The sequence below is a fragment of the Lolium rigidum genome, chromosome 1, assembly GCF_022539505.1.
Source record: "Lolium rigidum isolate FL_2022 chromosome 1, APGP_CSIRO_Lrig_0.1, whole genome shotgun sequence".
Taxonomy (NCBI): domain Eukaryota; kingdom Viridiplantae; phylum Streptophyta; class Magnoliopsida; order Poales; family Poaceae; genus Lolium; species Lolium rigidum.
The window spans coordinates 164,103,785-164,123,161 of NC_061508.1; the positions used below are offsets into that span (position 1 = coordinate 164,103,785).

Consider the following 19,377-nt stretch of genomic DNA (forward strand, 5'->3'; position numbering starts at 1 on the left):
GTATAGGATCTCTTCATTAGGTAGGATCATAGGATCAACCCAGAAAAAACATACTTTGAACAGGTGAAAAAATCTGAAAATAATAAACAACATGCATATAGGTTGTATCTACAACTCCAAGAAATTTCAGCCTAAAATCTGATCTACACTTGGAGAAACAAAAAAGACAAATTCTATTGTGAATAGTGTCAGATCTGGTTGAGTAGTATTTCACACTATTCACACTCAGATTTATCTTTTTTGTCTCTCCAAATGTATGTCGAATTTGAAGTTGCAAATTTTTGGCGTTGCATATATAACATAGATGTGTGTTGTGATTTTTTTTCAGATTTTTTCAACAAGTTTTGTCTTTGCAAAAAAATTGATCTCATAGATCCTATCTAAGACCTGATCCTACCCAAGTCTTGCCCCTGAAGATGATCTTAGTAGCTGAATTTCCATGTGGACTTGGGGGCAATATGTACCAGTATCACAGCGAACCGTAGGATTCGGATAAGAATCCAAGAAACCCCTTTCATGTGCAGTGGAACAAGCACTGTGTATGTGTAGGAACAACCTTCCCTTACGTAGTGTAGGATTATTTAACGGGAGACACACTACGGGGACGATGGATCTGCATTCTGCAGGCAGCAGGCTCCCTGTTTAAATAGTGCGCGGTCTATGAGGAGCACGGCGGGTGCGGCCAAATGGAAGCAGACAATCCGATGGCGACACCGTGCACGACGTAGTACTACCGATCTAATCTACCCACCGGCATGCTATGCTCCAACGCATCATCCATGGATAGATAGATTTGAAAGAGGAAGAAGTAAAGTTGAGCAGCAAGTAATGGTAAAGTAGGCATGCATGCATGCATGGCACACACAGTTCACCACGCACGCCTGACTCCAAAGCTTTCATGGATCCAACTATCTCACGCCCATGCATGTCGTCCTTTCCCCGGTCAGTACAACCCTAACCTTAACTTCTTCTTCTCTCTCTAACCCAACACAGCTTCTTCCTTCTTCCTCGTCGTCCTCTGCAGCTGGCATTCATGGCTGGGCATGTTGGAGATTCAGCAGAGGAGCAGCTCGGCCTTCTTGACCCTGGAGATGCTCTCCAGGACGCCCGCCGGGGACACGTGACCCATCACCGTCACCTTCTTGCTCTCCACATCGATGCTGAACGACGTCACCCCTGCATCGCTTCCAAACTGTCAGCCAACCATCCATGAACAAACAGAGAAACAAACAGCAGAAATTTACTTCTACTCGTACTACTCCAGCTCAATACACTTCTTTATGTATGTTCTACCCACGCATGCACCAGTGTTTTCTTTTGACAGCAAGCGACTACATACATGCCAACGCCTACGTACTGCTTCACCGAACGGATCGAAACATTCAACGCAGAAAGTTTTGTGACGTAGCGATCGAGCTGCCAATCTCTATACGTACTGACGTTACTTGTCGCATATATACTTAGGCAAAATATAGGCTAAAATATGTCTAGATTCATCGAATCTGTGAAATATTCATGGCCGGAGGAAGTATGTATGTATGACACGGGCGACAATTATTCATGACTGGAAGACGTGCCACGTGAGGAGGCCTCTGATGAAACGCAGGATGAATTTTCAAAGGCTGCTCGAGTTGATCGACTAGCTAGTCCCAAACGTACTACGTTTTGCACTTTCCAGACAGGAAGAAGATCCTTTTCAGAGCCTCTGCAGCACGTAGGGTACTGGTACTAGTAGTAGGAGATAGGCAAGTGCTGCCTGCACTGCACTTCTATATAACTGTAGTTTAACAGCAGCTCTTCCTCACCAGTTGCATATCTCACATGGATGTGTTTGCACTAATATAGCGATATTTTCTATATCAACAAAGAATATACCCGAATATATACCACTTCAGGTTATACCTATCCCTTTCTGAACTCTCGGTACCAAATTGTGAACGTTGGCATCAGCTTACGGTTCTGGAACTAATGTAACCAACCAAAGACATACGTGCAAGAGAAGACTTGCTTAAAAGGAAAAAAACGCGCACACAAAAGAAAGCATTGTGGATGCCAAAATTGACCTGGATAATGCAAGTGGCATCTTGTGATTTCGGCATGAAAATGAAAGCTGGCCCTTGCATAAACATACCTTCCATTTTGGAGATGTGCTTCCTAACTTTCCCTGCGCAGCCCTGGCAGTGTATAGCCACCTTCATCACCACCACCTGCGTATGCAGTATGCACCACAGCATCAGATCCCCAGAACTGAAGCAGAGAAACAAATAGTAGAAACTGCATCTCTAGCTAACTATCTCTTTGACCACACATTTATTTTGTTAGGCGAAAACAAAAGGCTTCAGTACCTCGATCTAGCAGTAGCCTGCATGGCGTGTACTAGTACTCTACCTATGGTCCACAAGTTAATCAGCTACTACGTATTACTGTATGAGTAATAATCTGTTTCAAACAATTCTTTGTCTACAGACAGGATATAATCTCTCACTGCCCTACCTCTGTAAGAGGACAATCTCTACTGTTCTGCAATCTGGACGGATCGTAAGCTCCCACTGTTCTCCCAGCAATAGTCCTTTTTGTTTCTTTATTTACCGTAAATGTTGTTGCTGTGTCATACGCACACATCTTCAGTACAGTAGTAGTTTTGACTCCACCGTAAAGAAGAACGGAAGTTACTAGGGCTACTGTTGCCGAGTAAATGTATCCCGGGTCCTGGGCCCGGCACGTTACAGTTGTAATTCTGTTGAATATAGTCAACTTGCTTTGAAGATGCAGTGCAGCATAGGTTTCAAAAGGAGAATTAAGGCCAAATTAAATTGAAATGCATAGAGACAAAAAGAAGCGATAGCAGGAGACGTTTGAGGAGCATCTCTGCAGTGCGCAACCAGTTTCAACGATTTTGTATGCCCTGCTTAAACGGTTGGTGAAATTGACAAGTTGGTATCTTCCCGCCGTGACCAAATCTATCGTAAAGAAATGCGCAGTCGAGGTACTCCTACTTAGAGCAGAATATAGGTTGGTCGGAGCTACGTACCTGGAGGACCTGGTCTCCGGTTGCAGGAGCGGCGGTGGGCGGCGCGGCGGGTGTCCGCTTGGCAGCCGCCGTGTCCCTTGCCGGCGTCTCCTTGGGGCTCTTGGTGACCATGGGCAGCGTCACGGCCACTGGCGCCCCGCGCCGCCTCGGCATGGGCGGCGCCGCGGCACGCCTGGACGAGACGCGCGTGGCGCCGGCTCCGTCGCATCCGCCGCCACCAAGGCGCACGTACCTGACGTCGTGCAGGATGCGCGCGTCCTCGGCGATGGTCCGGTCGGCGCGGCGGCCCACGACCATGGACCGCGCGTCCCCCGGCACGCACACCGCCGTCGCCGCGTGCGACCGGCACATCATCCCGCCGCTCCTCATGCCGCCCACACTTGCTGGACGCGCGCTGCCGTGCCGTGTAGAGCTGCTACTTGACGCAACGCCAGCAACACCTAGAAGAAGCGGCAATGCACAGGTCCGGACGGAGTGAGAAGGCGAGCGGGTGTCGCTCGGAGATTTAAAGCGGGAGAGAGAGACGAAGCGGTGGGAGGGAGGAGACCAAAGCAAAGCAGATGGATGGAATCACTAGGGTGGGATTTAATGGAGGTTTTGTATGGTTTCTCCCCGCTTTTCGGCCGCTATCCTCTCCCTCCCTGTTTGACTGTTGTGATGCTGGCGAGACAAGATCGGAATTATTGCCCGGGGCTGCCATGCCATGCCTGCTGATGGACTGTTGGGCTCACCTCTTGGTCTAGTCTGGTGCGCGCTGCGGCGGGCGGGGCGGGGCACCAGCGACAAGATGTGGTGCGGGGTCTCGCCCCGCCGGGCACGTCTCTTGCGTTACCCACCTGTAAAACTGCCGAGTCCTGCTTTGTATTCTTGCTCAAAGATAAGTATGTACACCATGATTTCTTTCATGAAACAAATGCTTTATTCGTAATTCTACCAGAAGCTGCCGGGGTTTTTCCTCTGTTTTGTTGTTTTCAGTGGAAATTTCCCACCCTTATTCTGTGGGGATGTACACCCTCATACCATGCGGTGCTAGGGCTTCGGCCGCCCCCGCCGTCGCAAGTCCTTCCCTAGCCTAAATCTTCCCGCAACCTAGCACCTTCCACCTTTGCGTGGCGGCACGTTCCCGGAAAGGTGGAGGGAGGTCTAGGATCCTCCGGCTCCGGTAGCTCCTCGTCAACCTCCTCCACGACCACGTCCTCCCCCTCCCCTCCTCCCACCGCGGCGCCAGGAGGACATGGCCGAGGCACCTCCACACCAAAGTAGTGGGGCGGTGCACACCCCTGTAAGCACACCATACCGTTCCCTCTCTTGGATCGATTTCATTGACTACTTCCTCTTGGATAACTTTAAAATATTGGTTTCTACATTCTTGTACTCCCATCTGTGATCGGGGTTTCTGCTTCATCGAATAATTAGAACCAGATATGCTTGCTCCATTGTGTCTAAATCGGGATCGTTTAGCTATTTGAGCAGTTAACTTTTTCTTATCGATTTCTACCATTTGGTGCCATTTGGAGTAGCCCTATTAATTAAAGCTTTTTGTGGGTCGGGGTCTAGAGCTGTAAGAGCATCTCTAACCGATCCCATAAAATTTAGTGGAGTAAAAGCCTCCCTAAAGTTTAGAGGTGAAATTTTGATCATCTAAATTTTGTTGTTCCTAACTGAACTCCTAAAGTTAACACCCTAAATCACAAATTCACACAAGCATTAGATCAAACACTTAGGACACACAAATTTATATATACATTCAAACATAGTTCATACGAGATTCAAACAAAGACTACACCATAGATTTAAAGGTAAATTGAAACATAGATTTATATTAAAAATAAAACATAGATTTAAACTAATCATGGCGTTTCCGGTGGTCCTTGTCGCCGCCTCCACCTACTTTTCTTCTAGGCAATCAAGCCACCTCTCGGACGACGAGTTGTTGTTATACTCGTCGAGGCCGATGACGACGGTGGATGGCGTAACTGATGACGAAGACGGTGCAGCGGAGGACGAGGACAACTGCAAGGGTACTTTGCCCCTACATTTTTTTTGGTAATTAATGACAATCTCTATGGACAAATGTTTTCATTGAGTTTATATGAAGGAATATTCCATAGGTAAATCTTGTAATCCATGTGTTGGATTCAATTGTGGATGTCATGAGATAAAGATATACCATGGGTATTTGCATCAAGATCATCGATTTGAAGAGAAGAATATGATATGATCAAGAAGAACTAATGAAGTTAGATTTCTTGTGTGAAACTGAAGTTAGTCATGCTCTAGCTTATGTGTTATGCAATGGATGATCAAGATAGTATGATAGAGTATGAAGGGATATAAGGTTGACCAAGACTAGGAGGGAAGATTGGATTCAAGATTGGTCAACACATGAAGCATAAAGAATGTACCACGTTGGATCATGTGATCTTGTGGTATGGTAAGCCTTGTCAATTATACTTTATTAACTAAAATATATGTGTGTTTGTGTTGTCTATGTGGGTTAGGTATCTTGAGAAGATCATGCTTGAAGCTTGTCATACATTTGGTGATAATGGACATGTGAAGGTGTGGCTTAATGAAGCTATCCCATAATGGTGTATGGGAGAGAAAATTGGGAGTCTTCACGAAGTAACAATGATCAAGTCGTGCATTCCATCTTGAATGAAGCATGAAGGGTCATCATCAAGATTGATAACTGCAAGTACACATATCGATTGTAGCTAGTTTCGAAATAAGAGTATCGAATCACGAGGGGCTACTAGTTAAGCTCTTACTGCCCCTTGCTACTATATATTAAAGTCTACTTATAAATTGTTCTTTAATCTCAAATAAAGGTGTTTTAAAAGGGTTTTTTAACTGGTTGTAAGAAAGTAAACAAAGCAATAAGTAAAAGTGCAGTGAAAAATGGGTTGAAACTGAAAAAGACAAAGTGTTCTCAGGGATTATTGGATCCACCTCTCGCATTAGGATTCTTCCAGGTTCCTCCTCCTGATCTATCATGCAGGTGATGTTTCTGTGTTTTTCGAAGCTGTGTGTATGATACGTCCCCGACGTATCCATAATTTCTGTCGTTCCATGCTTGTTTTATGACAATACTTACATGTTTTGCTTGCACTTTATAATGTTTTTATGCATTTTCCGGAACTAACCTATTAACAAGATGCCACAGTGCAGTTCTCGTTTTCTGCTGTTTTTGGTTCCGAAAAGGCTGTTCGGGCAATATTCTCGGAATTCGACGAAACGAAGACCAAACCTCCTATTTTTCCCGGAAGCGTCCGAACACCGAAGAAGAGTCGGAGAGGGGCCGGAGGGCCACCACACCATAGGGCGGCGCGGCCTGGCCCGGGCCCGCGCCGGCCTGTGGTGTGGCGCCCTGTGTGCCCCCCTGCGCCGCCTCTTCGCCTATAAAATCCCTTTCGACCTAAAAACACCGTAACTCTTGACGAAACTCCGAGAAAGACTCCGTGGGCGCCGCCACCATCGTGAAACTCCAATTCGGGGACAGAAGTCTCTGTCCCGGCACCCTGCCGGGACGGGGAAGTGCCTCCGGAAGCCATCTCCATCAACGCCATCGCCTCCATCATGCTCCGTGAGTAGTTCCCCCATGGACTACGGGTTCTAGCTGTAGCTAGTTGGTATTCTCTCCCCCATGTACTTCAATACAATGATCTCATGAGCTGCCTTACATGATTGAGATTCATCCGATGTAATCGGTGTTGTGTTTGTCGGGATCCGATGGATTGTTACATTATGATTGTCTATCTACAAAGTTTATGAAGTTATTGTTGCTTGCAATCTTGTTATGCTTAATGCTTGTCACTAGGGCCCGAGTGGCATGATCTTAGATTTGAGCTCTTTACTTATTGCTTAGATTGTATCTACAAGTTGTATGCACATGTCACTGTCCGGAACCAAAGGCCCCGAAGTGACGAAATCGGGACAACCGGAGGGGATGGCGGTGATGTGAGGGACACATGTTTTCACCAAGTGTTAATGCTTTGCTCCGGTGCTCTATTAAAAGGAGTACCTTAATATCCGAGTAGTTTTCCTTGAGGCCCGACTGCCACCGATCTGGTAGGACAAAAGATGTTGTACAAGTTTCTCATTGCGAGCACGTATGACTATATATGGAAAACATGCCTACATGATTAATGATCTTGATATTTTGTCTTAATGCTATTTCAATCTTATCAATTGCCCGATCGTAATTTGTTCACCCAACACTTGTTATTGGAGAGTTGCCACTAGTGTAGATAGTCTGGGAACCCCGGTCCATATTTCATCATCATATACTTGTTCTACATGTCATTGGAAGTAGTATCAACTATCTTCCGGTGCCATTGCTCCTGTGTTACTATTATTGCTGCTGTGTTATTCTTGTTACTATTGCTCTCATATCATCGCTACTTTCACATCACCCCGTTGCTAGTGCTTTTCCAGTGTGCAGCTGAATTGACAACTCGAGTTGTTAAGGCTTATAAGTATTCTTTACCTCCCCTTGTGTCGAATCAATAAATTTGGGTTTTACTTCCCTCGAATACCGTTGCGATCCCCTATACTTGTGGGTCATCAAGACTATTTTACTGGCGCCGTTGCTCGGGGAGGCATAGCTCTACTCATAAGTTCACACGGGGAGTACACTTTACCTCTCTTGCTGTTTTTGTTTTACTTTATTTTGTTTTGCTTAGTTTACTTTTGTCTAGTTTAATTGTGCTTAGTTTATTTCTTGTCTAGTATTAGTTTGCTTAGTTTACTTTTGTCTAGTTTATTTCAGTTTTGTTTTACTTTCCTCATATACCCAAAAATCCATAAAAATTTGAAAAATCTAAAATTAAAAACTGCTGTTATGGGAGAACCTACAACCTACTTGGAGCTTATAGAATGTTATAATAATTATAGAGAATCAAGAACTGGTAAAATAATGAGTGCTATGATAGAAAAATTGAATACAATTGCTAAAATCTTGCTTGAATGCCATGATATAAACTGTTGCTCTCAACAGGATACTAAACATCTTAAATTTCAATGTGGCTTTAGTGAGGAATTTTTAATTAAGAACTATAATCGGAATTGCTATATTCATTATGGGTTCGAAGAGGTAGAACAATTTGTCTTATTTATGGGAGCCTCCGAGATAGAATCCTTCATGGTTGAGAATTATGAAACTTGTGTTGTTTGTAAGGGCCTTAAAGATTATGTCTCTACTATCCTTAATTCTTGCATAGAATGCTACAGTAGGAATCCTTATATCCTTGATTATAAAGAGAGACACATCAATGCACAAGAATGCACTCACAATTTGCAGGAACCGATGGAAGAAGAAATTGATAAACCTGAAAGCTCATTGGATGAAAAAGAGGAGGAAATTGATGAACCTGAAGGCTCATTGGATGAAAAAGAAGAGGAGAGTGATGAACAAAAGGAGGAAGAATGGATTAGCTACCCATGTCAACCTTCTAATGAGAGTAACTCTTTATCTCTTACACTATTTGATTGTCCTCCATGCTTATCGGAAGAGGTTGAATGTTATGTTCCTGTGGATTCTCTTGAAGTATTGCCTATGAGTAAAACTTGTGAAAATGATTATGCTACTGTTATATATGATAATCCATGCTACTTTGATAAATCTTATGATAATGCTTTGTTTGTGCCTGATGTCGAAATGCATGGTACTAAAGAATTTTGTTTGGCAAATGTCTATGATAAAGCTCTAGATGATGGTCCTATGTTACTTGATAATATTAATTGTACTACTAATGAAAATGGGATTGGAGAGTTCTTGACTTATTCTATGAGTCCCATATCTATTGAGATTGATCAACTACCTTGTTATATTATTAATAAAAGTAAGTTTGAAAGTTTTAATTCCACTATTCTTGAACTTGATAAAAATTATGTGTTTGGAAATCATGAAAAGTATGCTGCATGTGATAGCTATATTGTTGAGTTTGTTCATGAAGCTACTGAAAATTATTATGAGAGAGGAAAATATGGTTGTAGAAATTTTCATGGCACTAATACACCTCTCTATATGCTGAAATTTTTGAAGTTATTCTTGTTTTATCTTCTTATGCTTGTCACTTTGTTCTTCATGAATTTATTTGTGTACAAGATTCCTATGCATAGGAAGCATGTTAGACTTAAATGTGTTTTGGATTTGCCTCTTGATGCTCTCTTTTGCTCCGAATACTATTCCTTGCGAGTGCATCATTAAAACTGCTGAGCCCATCTTAATGGCTATAAAGAAATCAACTTCTTGGGAGATAACCCATGTGTTATTTTGCTACAGTACTTTGTTTTATATTTGTGTCTTGGAAGTTGTTTACTACTGTAGCAACCTCTCCTTATCTTAGTTTTGTGTTTTGTTGTGCCAAGTGAAGCCTCTAATCGAAGGTTGATACTAGATTTGGATTTCTGCGCAGAAACAGATTTCTATCTGTCACGAATCTGGGATGTTTTCCCTGTAAGTAACTCAGAAAAATATGCCAATTTACGTGCGTGTTCCTCAGATATGTACGCAACTTTCATTAGTTTTGAGTTTTCTGATTTGAGCAACAGAAGTATTTTATTAAAATTCATCTTTACTGGCTGTTCTGTTTTGGCAGATTATTTCTCTGTTTTTTTGCATTGTCTCTTGTGGACTTTAAGCGAGGTTTTCTAGACGTAGAGGGCTGTAGCTAATGTTTTATTGAGTTCTTCCAATGTGCCACTACAGGACCAAGGTGGATTCAAATTTTTTGAGTACTAACCCCTCTAATGAAGTTTATGAGAAGTTTGGTGTGAAGGAAGTTTTCAAGGGTCAAGAGAGGAGGATGATATATGATCAAGAAGAGTGAAAAGTCTAAGCTTGGGGATGCCCCCGTGGTTCATCCCTGCATATTTCAAGAAGACTCAAGCGTCTAAGCTTGGGGATGCCCAAGGCATCCCCTTCTTCATCAACTTATCAGGTTCCTCCCCTGAAACTATATTTTTATTCGGTCACATCATATGTGTTTTACTTGGAGCGTCTATATGTTTTATTTTTGTTTGTGTTTGAATAAGATCGGATCCTAGCAATCCTTGATTGGGAGAGAGACACGCTCCTCTTTTTCATATGAACACTCGTGTTCTTCGTTTTACTTTTAATGTTCAATGATAAAAGTTGGAAGCTATTGCACTTATTTATATTTGGTTGGAAACAGAAAATGCCTCATCATGTCTTGAATAATTTGACACTTGGCAATTGTTTTGAGCTCTCAAGTAGATCACGATTAAAGTTTTTTCATGTAGTCTAAGCCTATTAGTGGAGAATTACTGTAGAGCTTGTTGAAATTGGTTTGCATAATTGGTCTCTCTTAAGGTCTAGATATTTTCTGGTAAAAGTGTTTGAGCAACAAGGAAGACAGTGTAGAGTATTATAATGCTTGCAATATGTTCTTATGTAAGTTTTGCTGTACCAGTTCATGCTTGTGTTTGCTTCAAATAACCTTGCTAGCCCAAAGCCTTGTACTGAGAGGGATTACTTCTCGTGCATCCAAAACCGGCCTTGAGCCAAAAACTATGCCATTTGTGTCCACCATATCTACCTACTATGTGGTATTTCCTGCCATTCCAAAGTAAATTGCTTGAGTGCTACCTTTAAACAATTCAAAATTTATTACCTCTGATTTGTGTCAATGTTTTATAGCTCATGAGGAAGTATGTGGTGTTTATCTTTCAATCTTGTTAGGCAACTTTCACCAATGGACTAGTGGCTTCATCCGCTTATCCAATAATTTTGCAAAAAGAGCTGGCAATGGGATTCCCGAGTCCCAAATTAATTAACCAAAATAGACACTCCTCCATGGTATGTGATTGTTGGACGGCACCCGAGGATTCGGTTAGCCATGGCTTGTGTAAGCAAAGGTTGGGAGGAGTGTCATCATAATGAAACTAAAATAAAAAGGGCACTCCTTCATGGTATGAGATTGTTGGCAGGCACCCGAGGATTTGGCTAGCCATGGTTTGTGAAAGAAAGGTTGGAAGGAGTGCCACCCAAAAATAAAAATAATTCATGGGAGCCGCTCTTTGAAGGTTTGTCTAGCAAGGGGGTTAGAGTGCCCACTACCATTCGTTGACAACAACAAACACCTCTCAAAATTTTACTTTTTATGCTCTCTATATATTTTCAAAATCAAAGCTCTAGCACAAATATAGCAATCAATGCTTCCCTCTGCGAAGGGCCTTTCTTCTACTTTTATGTTGAGTCAGTTTACCTACTTCCTTCCACCTTAGAAGCAAACACTTGTGTCAAGCTGTGCATTGATTCTTACATACTTGCATATTTGCATTCATCATATTACTTTGTGTTGACAATTATCCATGAGATATGCATGTTACAAGTTGAAAGCAACCGCTGAAACTTATATCTTCCTTTGTGTTGCTTCGATGCCTTTGCTTTGAACTTATTGCTTTATGAGTCAACTCTTATGCGAGACTTTTGATACTTCTCTTGAAGGTATTATTCATGAAAAGTTTTGCTATATGTTATCTACTTGTTAGCAACTATAGGTCATTGCCTTGAGTCACTTCATTCATTTCATATGCTTTGTAATAGTATGATCAAGGTTATGTAAGTAGCATGTCACTACAGAAATTATTCTTTTTATCGTTTCGAGCAGGAACTAAGCTTGGGGATGCTGATACGTCCCCGACGTATCCATAATTTCTGTCGTTCCATGCTTGTTTTATGACAATACTTACATGTTTTGCTTGCACTTTATAATGTTTTTATGCATTTTCCGGAACTAACCTATTAACAAGATGCCACGGTGCCAGTTCTCGTTTTCTGCTGTTTTTGGTTCCGAAGAGGCTGTTCGGGCAATATTCTCGGAATTCGACGAAACGAAGACCAAACCTCCTATTTTTCCCGGAAGCGTCCAGAACACCGAAGAAGAGTCGGAGAGGGGCCAGAGGGCCACCACACCATAGGGCAGCGCGGCCTGGCCTGGGCCCGCGCCGGCCTGTGGTGTGGCGCTCCCAGGTGCCCCCCTGCGCCGCCTCTTCGCCTATAAAATCCCTTTCGACCTAAAAACACCGTAACTCTTGACGAAACTCCAGAAAGACTCCAGGGCCGCCGCCACCATCACGAAACTCCAATTCGGGGACGAAGTCTCCGTCCCGGCACCTGCCGGGACGGGGAAGTGCCCCGGAAGCCATCTCCATCAACGCCATCGCCTCCATCATGCTCCGTGAGTAGTTCCCCCATGGACTACGGGTTCTAGCTGTAGCTAGTTGGTATTCTCTCCCCCATGTACTTCAATACAATGATCTCATGAGCTGCCTTACATGATTGAGATTCATCTGATGTAATCGGTGTTGTGTTTGTCGGGATCCGATGGATTGTTACATTATGATTGTCTATCTACAAAGTTTATGAAGTTATTGTTGCTGCAATCTTGTTATGCTTAATGCTTGTCACTAGGGCCCGAGTGGCATGATCTTAGATTTGAGCTCTTTACTTATTGCTTAGATTGTATCTACAAGTTGTATGCACATGTCACTGTCCGGAACCAAAGGCCCCGAAGTGACAAATCGGGACAACCGGAGGGATGGCGGTGATGTGAGGGACACATGTTTTCACCAAGTGTTAATGCTTTGCTCCGGTGCTCTATTAAAAGGAGTACCTTAATATCCGAGTAGTTTCCCTTGAGGCCCTGCTGCCACCGGCTGGTAGGACAAAAGATGTTGTACAAGTTTCTCATTGCGAGCACGTATGACTATATATGGAAAACATGCCTACATGATTAATGATCTTGATATTCTGTCTTAATGCTATTTCAATCCTATCAATTGCCCGACTGTAATTTGTTCACCCAACACTTGTTATTGGAGAGTTGCCACTAGTGTAGATAGTCTGGGAACCCCGGTCCATATTTCATCATCATATACTTGTTCTACATGTCATTGGAAGTAGTATCAACTATCTTCCGGTGCCATTGCTCCTGTGTTACTATTATTGCTCGATGTGTTACTCGTTACTATTGCTCTCATATCACTGCTACTTTCACATCACCCCCGTTGCTAGTGCTTTTCCAGTGCGACTGAATTGACAACTCAGTTGTTAAGGCTTATAAGTATTCTTTACCTCCCCTTGTGTCGAATCAATAAATTTGGGTTTTACTTCCCTCGAAGACTGTTGCGATCCCCTATACTTGTGGGTCATCAGTGTACGTCTCAGATCTCACTCCCGTCTGCGAGATGAAAGTATTTGATGAGGCGGTGCTCCTTGTACGGCGTACAGGCGGACGGTACGGGTGGGGTCCCCCTGTACCGATGCCCGTTAAACTTACTGGAACTTGTCCTTGCGTTTCCCTTTCGCCCAGGTGCATGGTTAAGTTCTTAAATGATTTTTATCACGTCAAAATACCATAAAACGATATTTTTTATTGATATTCATCATTGACTTAATAGTTTAAGATCCTGCGTAGACAAGCATAAAAGGGGTGGAAGCGTGGTAAAATACAAAATCCCTATTGCTACTCAGAGATATCTATATGAAATATTGGTGTAAAAACATGATAAAAATATACTCATCAACTTCCCCAAGATAGACTCTTGCTCGTTCCTGAGCAAGATAGAAGCTTAATGGATAGAGTCATCTTTGTTCATGAAGCGTGATGCGTTAAAATAAATGAGACAGTTTTAAGAACAACAATTATAACATCGAATATAGAACCAGTAGATGAACCACACCATACTATTCTCATACTAAATGACTTAAAGGTCTCCACACCTTTCGTACTTGATAGTATACATGAAGACTATTTTTTTCACATATTATAAGATCATGAAGGTTAGCTTTTATATGAGAACTATGAGCAACTCTTTTTTATCGTATTTGTTCTCCTTTAATAAATAATTTGATAGCATGAAACTTCTTTCACAATCATTTTATTTTTCTAAATTTTCTCTCTCTCTCACATAGTTAAACCAATTATCATAATATAGTTTACAGATGACTTTCTTCTCATATTCTATCAAGAATAATTGGTGTGGGAGTCCCTAAGATCATTACCATGATGCAAGTACAATAATACTCATCCTAATTCATACAATAACAAACACATTCAAGAAGTTTCACAAACGGTACACATTCTCGTACACATTCTTATCTCTAAGTAGCACAAACGGTACACATTCCCGTACCCTCACAATAACCAACATCTCACCAAAAATCTGGTAAACACCCACACCATCAGCAAGTTCAGTAGGGACTTGAGCAGTTGGAAAACGAGGGTACGAAAATTATGGATAAGGGTGATGATTAATACAAGGTCCAGAAGGCATATCCCATGATCAGGGAGGAGGAGTGGGAAATATTCAAGAATAATTGCGCTAGAAAGGAGGATAAGGATTTGTGGAAGTGGGGTTTGGACATGCGTCGCATGAACATAGGTTCCCTCACTCTCAGAAGTCGTGGTTACGACCGCGAGAGGCCGATGTGGGAAAAGGAGGACGCTGGTCCTTTAATGGGTGTTAAAATCAAGCAATTGAAAGAATTTGAGGACTGACAGCAACGTGAGTTTATCAGGACTCGGTGCCATCCAGACGAAAACACCGGGGAATATGTAATGTCGTTGCCTATTCGACGGTACCTCGGAGGAGGGATCCTCACGAGGAGGAGCAGAAGAAGGGGCCATAGGGCGGAGTGCACATGGGACGGTGGTACGCGATTTACCCAGCTTCGGAACACCTGCACGATGGCAAGGCCTACAGCTGCTTGTCTGGATTATCTAGGCGCTTTCGCGTTGTTACAATGAGTTGTGGTTGTGCCTCTAGGGCTCCCAGGATCCGGCTTATAAAGGCGCACGGATCTAGGGTTTACATGGAGAGTCCTAGCCGGATTACAGGTTTCCTAACTACGGTACAATGTCTTGCCGTGTACGTCAAGAATCCGCCTTCCATCTACGTCGTACTGGATCCGGGTTCCTCATGGGCCTTCACGGATCCGGCTTCCTCCGAAGGTCGGTTAGGATCCGGCTTCCCTATACTAGGCTGGACTTCATCCTTCATGATCAACCGCAACTGGGCCGCCCGATGGGCCACATGCCACATTACCGTCTGTGGGTCACCCGGGCTTGCCGGATCTAGGGACTGTCGATGGTACACCCATGAAGTATACCCACAACAGTAGCCCCCAGAGTTCTCCGAGATTCACCTCTTGTTCCGCCTTGCTAAAACTTTATAGTTTCCGACAATCTCGGAAACATGGAGAAACTTGAAGAACTCCAACTTCATATTTTCTTCTTTCCCAACTCTTGGTCGGAAAATACCCTTATCCCGCGGGACTTCATCCATCGACACCATTATTACAAAACGTCTCCGGATTACTTCCCTGCCGAGATAGCGGTCAACAACTAAATTCTTACCCGGAACCTCGAAGGGTTCAAACGGTTCCGCCAATTTTGGCACCATTCTCGAGCGATTTGAGCGGTAACTTATCCTTAGCCATTTTTATCGCTTAGGGTTTTTGACATGTGTCAACCATCCAACGGCGCGACGCTTGCGTTCCGACCACAGGATGCGGATCCAGTCCCTACAACATCGGGACCGCCTGCTGTTCCAGTACACGGGGCGCGACGATATCATGCGCGCCTCTAAAGACAACCTCTCCGCCGACGCCTTGGACAGGCGGCTCCGGGTGCTGATCAAAATTCCACGTGATCTCAAGATCCACGTGTACAATATGGATATTCACACTAACGGCTCCGGGACCGCGGTATGTTTCCTTGACTCAACTGTTGATTCCCCTTTCAGTCTTTTCTAAATTCGTCTAAGTGTTGGCTGGGTAACTTAGCTCGAGGCCCTCGAGGAAAACGATCTCGGAACTGTCCTCCGAGTCCCTCACGCGGGCAACACCGAACCAGAGGTCGCGTCCGACGCGGAAGTTCCTGAAGCTCCGCGTCCCTCCAAAAGGAAAAGGGGTGCTTCCTCCAGCCCAGCTGCTAAACGTGTCCGCGAAGTGCTTAGCACCGCGGCTACCCGAAAGGCGGAGGCGGAGAAGAAGCACCTCAAACTCATCGATACCAGCAACCGAGCTCAACCCAACATCCACCAATTTTTCAGATCATCCGGGTAAGCGCTTGATTTCCTTCTGAAAATTCTTTTGCTACTGTGAATCGGCATATGCTAAATGTTATGCCTCTTTTATTTTGCAACAAAAAGCTCCGGAAGCCAGCCCCCCAAGATCCCCAAGAAGAAGGCGAAGCCATCTCCGGCTTTTGTGCCCGTCACACCGGAAGTGGAGGTTCCGCCCAAGGCCTCTTCCTCCGCCAAGTCGGACCCCAAGGATGTCATCAACCTTGATGATGTCCCGGAGGAACCAACTGCCGAATCCGGCAAAGGCGATTCCGGCAAGGGCGCGTCCTCGCCTACACGTCCGCCTGAACAGCCTACTGTTACCTCAGCTGAAGCTCCGGCTGATGAAGTTGAGAAGAAGTTATCCCTAAGTCGTGCCACTGGCACGCCCCAGACTCACCCTCATCTCTTTCCGATTCTGCAAAAGGTTCCCCTCCCACAACGCCACGCGGAAATTTCCGCTATGATGGACCAAGTGTGGGGGCATGCGAACACGGAAGAGCAAGAACTGAACGACCTAGAAAGTGGTCTCAAGATTTTCTTCGCCAAGCACGAGAACGTGCGCCAGGTAACACCAGCCCCCAAGCATTGGGTTGGACATTTTTCCGAGTAACATGTGTGAGCTAATGCTTTTAAATGCGCACCTTAGCGGAAATTTAGAATTTTCTCAATCTAAGGATTTAAACTTCTCACCAGCCCCCAGAATTTTGAATTTCCGGCTAACTACTGCCTGCTTCTCAGAACACGCGGAAACTGCACGAAGATCTGCGCGTCCATGTGCTGGAGCAAATGACAGAGATTGAAGGGCTGCGCCAGAACACCGCGAATAGCTAGAAAGCTATATCAATCCTGGAGACCCGCGTAAAAAATTACAAAGGTAAGAACTCCGGGTTGCTCTTTAAGCTTATCAACGTGTGTCTTATCATGAACAAACATAGTGTATAATTGTGTGGTTTTCCGCCTTACCGAAGAGATTGCCAAGCGTCCCTCCATCGACACCCTTTCCGCCAAGATTGAAGTTTTGGAGGCTGAGAATGAGTCCCTCAAGAACTTCCTGAAAGAATCCTCCGAGAAGGAAGCCAAGAAGAAGAGGGAACTCTTGGAGAAACATGCTGAGGACATGGCGGATCTTGCTGATAAGCTTAAAAAGAGCCAGCAAAGGGTCCAGACCTTGGCGGCGAAGAATAAGAGTCATGAGGCGGAGGCGGAGGCTATTGACAAGATAATTTTCCGTAAGGACCTTTTTGTTTAACTCCGGCTTCCTCATACTTTGATTTGTCCGCGGAAGAAACTGACCATGCTTTTCGCAGCGAGTCTTGGCTTCGAATGGACCAAAGAGTCAACCCTCAAAAGGACTGAAGCGTATGACGAGGCGCGAAATTCAATTGATGACCTCTTCGAGGCATGTCGCGGGGTTGCCAAATCGTTGTCCCTGAAGAGAGCCGGAACCACGGTGATCGAAACCATGTCCAAGCTGATGCGGCAGGTGCCGGAACTCATCAAGGATTGGCAGGAGTCTTCCGCCCGCGGAGTTGCTTCCCTCGTGTTGGCGACGTGCAAAGCGCACTTCCCAACCATGAAATTTTCGGATGTTGCGCGCGGAGCTTCCAAGGGCACCAACATGAGAACCATTCTCGCGGAGACCCAAGGATATGATCGACTGTTTGTTGGACGAGTTAACCACCACTCGTTCTGGTATAACAAGCATGATCTTCCCGGGGGTTTCTCTGACGCGGAGGATGAAGAAGAGGAAGGTGTTGAGGAGGGCGATGAGGAAGGCTCCGGGTCAAGCGCTGATCATTCCAAGGAGGGCTCCGGCGACGACTCTGGCGATGGCTCTGCCTACATTGCTTCTGATGAGGATCAGTCCTCCGAGTGAACCCTGTCGAACAATCAAACGGATGTATCTTTTTGGCCCCGGAGTGGGTTTGTAATATAACTTAAATTCTTAAGTAGCTAGGGACGAAACACTTATGCATGGGCGAAAAATACTTATCCTGCTATCCGTTTAAATTTTATTTGCATGTTTCGTTTGTTGAAAGCAAGTGTTGGTTTTATGTTTTCCGGCTTGCTCATTTGACCTTCCACGAGCCGGAGGACCTTTAGCCGGAGACGCTCGCCAGCGGCAACGAAGCCCAATGGCGATCCGTCAATAACCGCGGAAACAAGCCCCCAGCGTAGGTGCCGAAAGTCGCAACCAGGAATCTATGAGTTCGCAACAAAAAACATTTCCGCCAGAAAACTTAAGCTCACATCCTAAAGGACGATTTTGAAAAAATCACAACTTGCATACATGCCTAGGCGGAAAGATCCAGCTCTGCGGTTTTAGTCGGAAAACATACACGATCTAAAAATGAATAAGTAAAGGAGGTAAAAGACTCAAAGAGTGAACCATATGCTTTATTTCATTGATCATGTATAACTACTACAGAGCATGTAACTCGACAAATTTGCTAAGTGTGGAAAGGACGTAGCTGTGCAATGTTCCAAGGACGTTCTGTTTCATCGTATATGTCGTCTGGATCCTCCCGCTTGCGTTCCGGTGCCAATTAGTAGGTCTATCTTTTAACTCTCGGAAATCGACAAGGTAGTACGATCCGTTATGAAGCACTTTGCTTACGACAAAGGGTCCTTCCCATGGAGATTGCAACTTATGGTCTTTCACTTGACGAAGGCGGAGGACCAGATCTCCGGCCATGGACGAGCGATTCCGAACTCGACGGCTATGATAGCGTCGGAGCTTCTGCTGGTAGATGGTGGAACGTTGGTCAGCTAAATTCCGAGCTTCTTCGATCAGGTCCACAGATAGCTGTCTGGCCTCGTCAGCAGTTTCTTCATTGTAGGCAGATACTCGCGGTGAATCGTGGATGATGTCAGAGGGGAGCACAGCTTTGGATTCGTATACCAGGAAGAACCGAGTAAATCCGGTTGACCTGTTAGGGGTAGTTCGCAAACTCCATAGAACAGAGTCTAACTCATCAGCCCAAGCTCCAGCTACGCGTCGCAGTGGTTCTTCAAGGCGTGGTTTAATTCCAGATAATATGAGGCCACTGGCTCTTTCTACCTGACCATTAGATTGTGGATGAGCCACAGATGCAAGGTCGAGCCTGATCCCTACGTCACAGCAGTAATCCTTCAATTCTCCTTGTGCGAAGTTCGTGCCATTGTCTGTGATTATTGGATTAACAGGAAAACATACTTGGCATGGCCTGGGGTGCTTCCTGGGCTTCAGTGGCATTCATGTGGTAGAG

At 44.6% G+C, this 19,377-nt stretch overlaps 1 protein-coding gene across 1 annotated transcript; it reads right to left on the bottom strand.

The window, feature by feature from the left end:
- Positions 1-882: 882 nt before the first annotated feature.
- LOC124682692 (protein SODIUM POTASSIUM ROOT DEFECTIVE 2-like) lies at positions 883-3,400 on the bottom strand. The gene is made up of 3 exons (XM_047217331.1): positions 3,032-3,400; positions 2,132-2,207; positions 883-1,176 (listed from the first exon to the last, which is right to left on the bottom strand). Exons 1-3 carry the CDS (start codon positions 3,398-3,400, stop codon positions 1,055-1,057), a joined length of 567 nt encoding a protein of 188 aa, XP_047073287.1. The 3' UTR covers positions 883-1,054.
- Positions 3,401-19,377: the final 15,977 nt, after the last annotated feature.